Source organism: Girardinichthys multiradiatus, chromosome 5, assembly GCF_021462225.1.
Source record: "Girardinichthys multiradiatus isolate DD_20200921_A chromosome 5, DD_fGirMul_XY1, whole genome shotgun sequence".
Classification (NCBI taxonomy): Eukaryota; Metazoa; Chordata; class Actinopteri; order Cyprinodontiformes; family Goodeidae; genus Girardinichthys; species Girardinichthys multiradiatus.
The window spans coordinates 33,551,626-33,562,871 of record NC_061798.1 but is presented as its reverse complement, the minus strand read 5'-3'; the positions used below and the strand labels follow the sequence as shown (position 1 = coordinate 33,562,871).

The following is an 11,246-nucleotide window of genomic DNA, read 5'->3' as shown; positions in this document are numbered from 1 at the left end:
TTTGTTTTGGTCAACCCTTTAACATCAAAATACAGTACATTGGAATCTGGGGTTGTAATCTGACAATATGTGTAAAGGTCTAGGTGTATGAATACTTTGCAAGGCACTGTACTGTTTTTTTAACAATATTTACTGCATGAATATTTTATACACAGTAAATAAGCTGTAAGATTTTTTTTTCTTTTAGTTGCACATGCTCATAGTTATTGTATGTGTTGTACACTGTTTCCAGCAAAAAACATTCTACCATTTATTCTACAGACAAGGGTGTCAGAATGGGAGAGTGACCCCTTTACCAAAGGTAAAGACTAATTCAGATATTAAAGTAGGAGAAATAAAAAAGCCAGATTAAAAAGATTCTCCCTCAAACCCTTTGCAACAACAAACCTTTTGAGCGATGAGTCAACATTTTTAAGTTTTATTTAAATGTTTTAGTATGTATGTGAAGGCCAAGAGAGAGTTGTAACCATTAGTGTGCACAGGTCTGTATGAACCCAGTGAGTGGTTTGGGGCAGGCGTATGTGCTGTTGGTAGGGTGTCCATTAATTTGAACATGTCTTAAATTATTTGAATTTTGAATAAAGATAAAGTTTGAATCAATCATCTAGGACGTTTCTGATTTGCAGTGACTTCATTTCTCATCAAACCACTGACTCGCTCACAGTGATGGACTGGCATTCCTATAGCCAGCACTAAATTTTGTTAAATGCTTTTACTACATAATCTTCATATAATTATGTTTCAGAGCAAAATGTAAACAGATATGAGACACAATTCGTGACTTTTTTGCACTAATGTGTTTAAAAAACGTTTTTGTCCTTGTCCCATCTTTATCCTTTAATTGAAATAAATTCAGAACATTCTCTATGTCAACCAGGCTGGACTTAAACAGAGGAAGTGACTGACTGCGGATTTGGTTTTACAGGTCTTGCACACGTAGTTGATCATGGGACCCGTATGCAAAGATTTTATTGGTCAAATTCTGAGGCAGTCGCTCATCGATTGGCCATTGTTACTGCCAATCAACAATAGTGCTTTTTGATTGGTTGTTTCTCTGTTTCCGTTTCGATCGCTTCGGATTCGTCCCCTCCTCGCCCTTCCTCCCGTTTAGCTGATAGCTCTCCGTGGATCCTACCCCCTGCTTGTCGTTTCTTACGTCTATCCTGCAGGCTCTCCCGACATGGATGATTTTGACATGCTGAACGCACCAGCCGCTGGAAACGGCGTGGGCTCCGAAGAGGACCCGGCCGCCGCTTTCCTGGCCCAGCAGGAGAGCGAAATCGCGGGGATCGAGAATGACGAGGGCTTCAGCATCCTGGACGGCGGAGAGGTTCCTTCGTCGCTTGGAGACTCTAACGGTTCGTCACCGCTGTGCTCCAACGCAGAAACCTTAACATCTCCTTTCAGGGTTATTTGACTTGTCCAGTTACCGTTAATACCTGGAGATATGATAGAGATAGAAGCCGCTAAATAATAAATATTCGCTGTAACATTAAAACGGTAATTTGACACGGGATTTGGTTCGCCTAGTCTTAGCTAATGCTAACGGACCTGTCATTTGCTGTCTGCTTTATTTCACATTAATTTGAGGCTTCGAGTTCCTGAGTCGCTTAACAGCTTATAGGAAGACTGGGGTGGTTTTATAATGTGCTTATTGCAATAAATACAGTATCTACCTTCGTTTTCTTATGGGCTAAATGTTTCTGATAACATCAGCTGTATCGTGCCTGTTCGTGTCATTCATTGCTGGTGGCCATTGACGCTAATGTTAATAGTAACCGCAAGAGGAACTATATATACAACGCTGTAACCTTTGACCAGTATTGTGCCTTTTTAACTGTTGGTTAGAAATGCTGACATGTCTAGTATGAAACTCTTACATGTTTAAAAGTATTAAAGAACTTGCATTTACTGAACATAAGAGTTTCTGCTTTTAAAATATTCCACTTTGTGTTTTTATTTGTGCTTTGTTTCTAACGTTTTGTATTTAACTTTCTTTTTTTTTTTTTTTATAGATGGCGCCATCAATGGAGAGTTTTATGGGGTAATACTTTTATTACTTAAATTCGTCCTATAAGGGTTTTCCCAGTGTAACTGAATTTGTAGCTACTTCATTTATTCTATGTTTCTACTGTTTCTTTGAACATTGAATCAAATAAATGTGTAATTTGCCTTTACAGATTACACAGAGGTCAGTTCTTTGCCCCTATTACTAACTAAATGCCTTCTTTTCACCTGTTCCTTCTTCCATTGTACCTGTAAAATAAATTTGCTCTTACAGTAGACCATGAGGAGAATCTAGGAAAATTCTTTAAAATATTAGTTTGCAATTTAGATACAAAACGTCCTCAAGGTGAGTAAAAATGAATACTTGGTTGATATGTAACATCTCATGGTAAACTGTTCCAAAACTGTCAAAGTGGGAAAGGATTCGGAAGGGGAAAAAGGCCTGGACATACACCGATACATACATCAAAGTCTGATGCTGAAAAAGGCTGTTCTCGGGCTTTAGTTTTAGTTTTCTTGTAAAAATGATGAGTTTGTGCTAAGCTGTGATGAAGGTCGGTGAGGCGTCAAAATATGCCTTGTCAGTAGCATGTTTTTGCTTACAACATAGGAGATTCATGTAACAATGTATAGTATAGAAAGTGCTCATTGTCTTTTAGCACTTCTACAGCAGGACCTCAGTGTACAACTCTGTGGGTTGAGGTTCTTGTAGTCGATGACTCCAGCTTCCTTTTCCTGTGCTGTCATTGCAACATTTTGGCATTCTGCACTATCAGGACTTCTGGTAGTGAGAGAAGCCCACTCTTAGGAATGAATGTGGTGCCTGCATATTAGAAATGACAGACAGAAGAGCCAATGTCAGATGCAGTGTTTGGATTATAGTCAGGAGGAATAGTTTAATATGTCGGCAAGAGAGTTTAAGTGTTTTTGTTTTATCAAAACTGAATCAAAAAGTTAAATGTTCGTTTGTGGTTTTTTTTAAAACAATTTTTGCAGGAAAGCAACGGCCCATCAGATGCCTATGCAGCAATCTCCACTGCTGATCGGCTGCAGGCTGAACCTGAAAGTCTTCGTAAGTGGAGGGAGGAACAAAGAGAGAGGCTGGAGGTGCTGGGTAAATACAGAGATCACTCGTTTTTCAAATGGGTATTAAATGACAGATCTGAAATGTTCACCTCATCTTTTTCTCTGTTTTAACTGTAAGGACGATGGAAAAGCAGCACGCTAAATGTGACCAAAGTGGACATTTTAAGGCTCATATTCTGCACCTGCAAACAATCATCATTTACAATTCACGCTTTTATTTATTCATAGTTGTAGTGACCTGGTCCACAGAGTTTGCAGTATGATATGAATGGAGGACCGTAAAGGCTCCCACAGAGCCAGGCGTACTGTGTGTGTGTGTACATATTTTCAGTCATCATGACATTGTGTGAGGAAGAGCTAATTTGCCTTGTAGCTTTGGAAAAACAAAATAAAAGAAGGTGGTAAATAAGGACCTTAAACCTGATTAGGCACGAAGAAGGGAAACACACTTTTCGGTGAGGCGCGGAGCGCGCCAGTCCTCGCAACTGGTCGATCGGAGCAGTGATTCACATATACAACAGTTCAATGTGAAGACTTTTTCCCGCCAAGCAGTTTGTGTGACCCTGAGTACGCATATGTGGTCGTAAAAATTTTGCTTTGCTTGGACGTGTCCGGCCGACGTCCACTTTGAGTCCGCCTTGAGTATATGCGGACCTCCGCGCAGTCAGGTACGCCCGACTCTGTGGGAGCCTTAATAGATGCGTTTCTTTAAGGTTTGATGTTTTTTAAGTTTTCTCACTTGCGAAATAAAAACAACCCATTAAGCACAGTTTCTCACAGAAGTGACGTCTTTGCAAATGTTGTGTAACATTTTGTTTGCATATTCAAACTTGTCAAAAGTAGGTTATAGTCTCATAATAGAAGTAGTTTAAAAGGTCTTGTTCAGGGTTCCCAATCTGGTAAAGTATTTTACAGATCTGGATAAGTATGGGAAAAGACACATCAGTGTCACACATTTTCACTGCACAGTAGAGTTCCTCCAGCCTTTCCTCCTTAAATACAGTTCTTGATTTTTGGCATGCCTCCATAATGGCATGAATTAGAAGACTGCAAAATTGATATGACAGCCTTTCTCTCCAATTAAAAGAAAAAAATATATATATATATCTTTGATCCAGGAAACCCTGGTCTGCTGTGTGTAATTATGTAGGAGAGATCCATCAACGGTTCTCCTTGGTTGGTGGTCATGGTCTTGTTGTATTTAATGCTTGAGTTGTCTGTCAGCAGTTAATCCCAAACAGATTCATTCAGTAAGATAGTTTCAGTACAACAACCATCCTCATTTAAAATCCTAAACTCTATCACAGATGGCTAATAATATTTCCTATTTGAGAAACAAATCTTGTTTTTTTCCATTACTCCCCTGCCTGTCAACTAAGCAGGCAAGATTGCAGTTTTGTTTGGTTTTTGCTTATATTGACCAATTCTACTATTTTATTGAGGTGACTGCAATGACAGATTTACGCAGCTTTTAGCAGGTGTGTGCAGCTGTCCTCTCTAGTCTTGAATGTAAATCAAAGAAGGAAAGACATTGATCAAATTTAACCCACAATAAAAAAACGTTGCCTAAAATTTTGACTGTTAAGCATCATCATGCACTTGTGTGAACCATTGATCTCCATCACATTGTAATTTCTTCTGTTGCACCGTCTCATTTGTTTCTCATTCCTCTGTTTATTCCTCTTGTTCCTTGTCATCTCCTCTGCAGATGCTAATTCTCGCAAGCAGGAGTCTGAGTGGAAGGAGAAGGCCAAGGTGGAGCTGGAGGAGTGGCACGCCAGGCAGAACGAGCAGCTGGAGAAAACTAAATCCAATAACAGGTAGTGGCTTTGTGGCAGGAATAAAAATGGCACCCAAATACAGGTGTAACAAAACGGTTTACGGTTGGAAGATCGTCAGCTTATTAACTTGACCTAAAATATATCCAGTTGTAAAGGTCTGCAACCTTTAAAACCCGAAGTGCCATTTTCTAAATTAAACTCGTTTACAGCCGCAAATGTTACATGAAGTTTTGAAAAACGTATATCTTTGATAAATATCTACTATAGGAAATGTGTTGCCATTTTTAAAGAACCACCATTTTATTTTTAGGTTTTATGGTTAAAAAAAAACAAAACACAAACCTTTGCAAAATAGGATGTGTACATTTTGTTCTATGTTATGTTTATATTTAATAATGATAATCATACTTGTGGAAGGTGATGCAACAAAAGCACAATGTCTATAACCTAATGAGAAGACAAATTCCATTAAAAAAATATAACTATAACCTGTTATATCTATATTTAAAAACTTTAGTTGGTTCTTTATCATTTTTAGCCGAATTATAAATAGCCTTTGTGGAAGCTCCAAAGAGCCACAGGTTTCACACCCATGGTACATTAAATTAAATGACACATTTATTTGTGGTAATTAATAAGACTTAAAAGCTTTGCTGTTTCCTTGGAGATGACAAACACAATCGCCTGCGAGCCTCCCTCTGTCTTTGGGAGCTGGGGAAATTCTTATTTTTGAGGTCAAAAACCTGATCCTTTGACTTTATATGTGAGTGGTAACCGATGATGCCTGTGTTTCTATCCCCTCCTCCCTGTTACTGCTCTTTCTCTCCTCTCCTGCCTTCTTGCTGCTCTGTCGTTGGGCGGATGTTTGTCCAGAGTGCTGGACGAAGACTTCTACAAGCAGCCCTTCTCTGACCTCATTGGTTATGTGTATGTTGCTCCAACTAACATCCTCCCTTTTAATGTTGTTTTTTTTTCTCTCATGTCTTTACATCATTTATCCACACGTCATATTTATCTCATAAGATAAAAACATTAGTTACCCCTTAGTGTTGTCATGTGTTTTTTGTTTGGCTTTTTAATCCCTATAATTGTAAGAGTCCGGATTTTTACTTTTCAAATAGTCTGGTTATGATTTTAGCCCTATTTGTCTGCATGTCATCTGTAAGTGGATGCCTTTCACAACGTTTATCTAAAACTATTAATAAATATGTGTTAAAATACTAAACCAGTCACCTGCATGTTGTTACTGTAGAGGTAGACCGAATAACTATTTTTTTTCTGATAAGGACACTGAAAGCGCTTCTAATAGAGGCTGTATGGTCGGTAAAAAATGTATTTTCTTTCACACTGAAACAGTTTAGTCCAACTGTTTGTTCGTTGGGGAGAAACTAATATTGTTGTGACTCCTAACAATTCCCTGAAGATGGATATAACTGAAGATTCTTTTTTTTTTTCTGTTTTTAATTAACTTTTCTGAATTAAGGTGTCAATGACATTTTAATCAGCAGGCTTTCCCCTCATATAAAGACCTATTTTGTGTTCATAACCAGTGTTGGAAAGACCTGATTGAATTGTTGCAACTCAAACCATCCATAGAGATTCGAATATTCCAGTCAGTCAAGTAAATTCATCTTTATTAATAATCTTGATTATCAAGTGTTAGATTATTAATTCAATTAAAAGGCAAACTACACTTTTCTTGTTCCCTTTCCTGTCATTGTAATGACAGCCTCTAGTTTCGGTCTACTTCAATAATAAAACATGCTCTAGTCCTCAGTCACATTCATAAACAAATCACCTCCATTCTTCCCAAACTGCTTGTTGTCATTCCTTGTTCGTCACTCATATCTGTGCTGTTTCTCCTAAACTTGTATCAGGATATTGGCAACATTTCCAACAATGATTTGGTTATTGTTTCAAACTTCAAGTGTTTTCCTATTTTTCTTTTCTCTCAAATGATTGAAATGTATTGAGGAGTAGGGTGCTTAAGCATTTGCTTGAAGCAGTTGTGTGTTTTGACTTAATATCAACTAAACTTCCTGTTTGCATTAATCAGTGTCTGTTATGCCTCTGTTCTTGTAAACAAGCATTGCTTTTTATACCTTTTGGTTTGTGATGTTGTTTTTTCTAACTTACTTGGTTTAATACAAGGTAGCTTTAGCATGTTCCAAATTAAATTGGCGTGACCGTGAAGATGTCTTTACTTCTGATTAAAGCTCCAGCAAAGTTCCCTGATAACTTCTCCTATAATTGTTGCTTTTCCACATTTCACTGTACAGTTGATGATAAACGGACAACTGCTTCAAACAAAACGGCTCTCATGCTTTATTAGAAATTTAAGTGCTTTGTAGCGACTGACATGCTAATAGACGAATTTCATAGCAGATAATTAAACTTGAAATAGGATAGCTGGAGCAGTCTTATTTAGAGATGCACCGAGAAGTTAATAGGTGGCTGGATAAGAATGATTTTCAGCTTGATAAGCCCTAACCAGTAACCAGCCGGGTAGTGATTCAAAGATCCATTATATTTCTGATCAGTAAATACTCCGTATTAAGCTTTATCAGGTCACACTGACAGATACACTCTTTGGTGTGGACATGTTTTCAGGTTGTGAGAGAAAGTGAAACTTTCAGAACATAACAGGAAGCCTGTTAGGGTTAGAGAACCTATTAGAGGGCACTTCCCCTGTTTAGTCATTTAAAACTTTGAATTTCTGTCATAAAACATGCCAGATATGTAGATGCTGGCAGTCTTTTGAAAATCAGTGTTACAGATCTATCTTCGGTATGGAAAACAAAGGAGACTGCTGTTTTAGCTGTGCTAACCATGCAGTTCGCTAATATGAGAATCCCTAAAGCCAGTTTAAACTGTGAACCGGGTAATACTTTCACAGTTTTAAAAATAGTACTAAACCATTTAACAGTGGTTGCTCTCTCACACACAGTGTGATGTTTCCTCTGCTCCTAACTGATGACCGCTCATGGCTAGGAAGCTATTTTCAACGCTGTTCTTCTACATCTTCTTGTATTATTGTTCTTAAAGAGAAATCAAAATCAGCTGCAGTGTGTATCAGCAGGTGAAAGCTTTACAAAAACCAGAGATCAAATATCAGCCACAAATTTCTGATTGGTGCATCTCTATTATTAATTGGAGCTGAACACCACTTTAAGGAAGCTCTGCTTTGCACACATACTTCTAAGTATATGTGGAGGTGCTGCGCTGGAATGCAGCCCACCTTACTATTGCTAGGTCAAAATATCTGCTATGAAACAGGTTAAGCCCAGCATCCAACTGCTTGACATGTGCAGCCTTTGGTTTGCTACTCTTCTTTGGGACTAAAGAGGGACTTTATCAACCTCAGAACTCTCTTATGTATCATACAACTCTATCATTCTCAGAAAGATCAAAAAGCCTCATCTGTAAGCCAGTCTGTTAGGCGACGTGTTAGAACATTTAAAATGCTTCTAAATGTTCTAGCACAAATTTCAATAAATTTGGAAAGAGTTGTTTACTGAACCTAAAGCTGCACAGAAATGATTTTCATGGGGAAAAAAACTGTCACTTTGGCATGTTTGCTTCAACATCTGCAATGAGCTCATTTTTGTCTTTTCTTTCACCTCCTTTCCTTCTCTTTCTCTCTTTTTTGAATTCTGACTGGTGAAACTGTTTCTCCCTGTTTTCTTTTCCTCTGCACCTTAAAGCACACACATTAACCATCCTTGCTACCGCCTAGACCAGTTAAGTAAACAAATGAAACCCAAAAACCTCTTAAGTATTTGATATTTTTTGGCAAGAGGACCGTTTCAGTTTTGTGACTGTTTTTTTTGTTTTTAATGTCATACAGTTTAGTTGCTCCCTCGTTTAGATGTAATGTCCCTTCTTTGATGTCGTGGTCCTCCTAGTCCCTTGTGTTTTGTAGATGGGTGTGACGGTGAACGTTGGTTAGCTTTCCATGCCCCTTTGTACTTTGTCTACCTTTTTGTGTTTTTGTTTTTTCTTTGGAACTGAATTTGTGTTTACAGGCAGCGTGGGAACTCAGAAATGAGTAAGCCACTGTAAATACAAATTAACTCTTGTGTTGGTATTTATGTGGGTGGGTGTTAGGAATGTTTCATCACTTAAGCCGTAGTCTGGTTTGGATCTTAGCGATTGATTTTGATTATTTATTTTTTACTCTTTTAATATTTGTTTACAGAGATGATATCAAAGTTTTTTGGAGGGTTTTTTCTTCGCACACATAAAAGATAAAAGAAACCAATTTGTGCTCTTCTGCCACAGGACAGCGCATGGCTAAAGCACAATAGTTTTTTGACAAAAACTAACTGAACTTGCTGTTCTTGGTAATGTTATCTATGAATACCATCAACATGGCTGAGCTCTTTGTTGCTACACTTGGTTTTTGTTTAGAAAATTTGCAACCACAAGGCAAACTTTGTTGTATTTGTATGAGCAAATCATGTTAAAATCCTTTTTTAAATCTTTTATCTATTTATTTTAGCTAAGTTTTTTTGTATATATATATTTTTTCTTTCAATAATTGGTGGTGTTGATGTACCTCTGATTGCTGTTGTGGCTTGTTTGAAAAGTCAGGTCGTTGAGGTGTTAAATGCGAGCAAAGGTGGAGCTACGCTGCAGATAATAAAGCTGTGGGTGTAATGGCAGTTGGGTTTGTTTTTATGATGGGAACCACCTACGTGAGGCAGACTCTGCAGAGCTAATAATCCAACCCAGCCAAAAGCTGTAAAACGTCATATAAAACCTTTGGTCCGACATGGTTAAAGTTTATGAGCTACAGCTTAATGAAGAGTGAAATGAATGGGATTCAGCATAACCTGTGTTGGCTCTCAGCAGAGGACTTTCTCATGGTGTTTATATCATTCTGTGGATTTTTGGTTCTTCCTCCACTGACTGATCTGTTTTCCTCTGTCAGGGCGGCTGAGGAAGCCATGATTTCAGATCTAGATGAGAACAACCCCGGGACAGAGTGGGAGCGGGTGGCTCGGCTCTGTGACTTCAACCCCAAGTCCAGCAAGCAGGCCAAAGACGTGTCCCGCATGCGCTCCGTCCTCATCTCCCTAAAGCAGTCCCCGCTGGTCCGTTAGAGACCAGAGAGCTTGTGGGAAGTCATTCCATTACATGTTTTCTTTTTTTCCACCTCACACACCAACGAACCAACTACTGAATCCACATAATTTATCTTCCAAAGTGAAGGCCACAGTCCAGTTTTTCCCTTTCCTGCAGGCCTGTAGAGATTATCCTTTCTTCCTTCTGAAAGATTTTTCTCTTCCGACCTCAGACTAGTCGAGACTTCATGTATTGTGGCCCATGTTAAAGTCTTGTTTGATCTGACCAAACTGTTTGGTCTGTGGTCCTTGATAACGCTGTAAGGGTGGTGAGTTGGGACACTAAAAGGGAAAGATTGATGTTCGTTTGTTTAAGGCTCTCAGCTACACTACATCCTCCAACACCTCCACACAATATCAGAATGCTGTTGTATAACCTTGAAATTTAAGTCCAGTGAATCTTTCAGTGGCTTCCTGCATCTTTTGTCCTCCAACATCTTCATGTTCTCCTCTTAATGAAGTATCAGCGTGCATTTTCTCTCTAAATATTTTTTTTAATGGACCAAATTCCCAAACACTTCAAATTCATTGTGTACTTTAAATTGTGTGTAGTGTCCCATTGGGGTATATCATGTTCAAATGTCCAATCTATGCATTTGTTTTTTTGGAAGCTATTTTCCCCTTGTCAGTACTAAACAAAGTCCAATCATTACAAAATGTATGTGACCTGTTTGTATGTGTGTTGAAACTCCAGCAGTGTGTATGTACTTTGAGTGTACCTATGTACATATACAGAAGGCAATATATACAGTATATAAAACATTTGTCACTGAAATTAGACATTTGTGGTTTTAAAGACTAGGTCATAGCCAGTTGACCATGTGTATTCATTGTCCATTTGATTTCAATATCAGTAAAAATGAAGAGAGATCTGCTGTCCTGTCATCTTTCTGCTTGTTAGTAAATGCGACTGCAGTGTGTGTAGAAGCTCGAACAATAGGTTCATTAATCATGAATCGTTGGTGCACCACACCAGTGTGGATTTCTATTTGCCAGCCTATAATTAAACAACCAATTAGAGTGACATTGTTAATGCTTCAGCACAGGTTTTGCAACAACATACTGGTTAACGTTCTCACCATCATATAAACTTGTGAAACCAGTTATGCAGAAATGCATTGTGTATTTCAACCTGAGGTTCTTTACATAATGCATTTAACATGATTTAATCAAAACTGCATTGAGAACTTTTAATATCATTGCTTGGGTTGGATGGTCAGACGGTTTTGGGCTTTGGCTGTGGTTC

At 38.3% G+C, this 11,246-nt stretch overlaps 1 protein-coding gene across 2 annotated transcripts; it reads left to right on the top strand.

The window, feature by feature from the left end:
- Nucleotides 1-1,073: 1,073 nt before the first annotated feature.
- Nucleotides 1,074-10,870, top strand: clta (clathrin, light chain A). Of its 2 annotated transcripts, XM_047364775.1 has the most exons (7): nt 1,074-1,358; nt 2,016-2,044; nt 3,004-3,121; nt 4,802-4,913; nt 5,748-5,801; nt 8,579-8,614; nt 9,808-10,870. In XM_047364775.1, the coding sequence occupies exons 1-7, from the start codon at nt 1,181-1,183 to the stop codon at nt 9,977-9,979; spliced, it is 699 nt and encodes a 232-aa protein (XP_047220731.1). In that variant the 5' UTR covers nt 1,074-1,180; the 3' UTR covers nt 9,980-10,870. The 2 variants fall into 2 exon arrangements, with proteins under 2 accessions (XP_047220731.1, XP_047220732.1); XM_047364776.1 differs by lacking the exons at nt 5,748-5,801; nt 8,579-8,614 and having other exon boundaries at nt 1,080-1,358.
- Nucleotides 10,871-11,246: the final 376 nt, after the last annotated feature.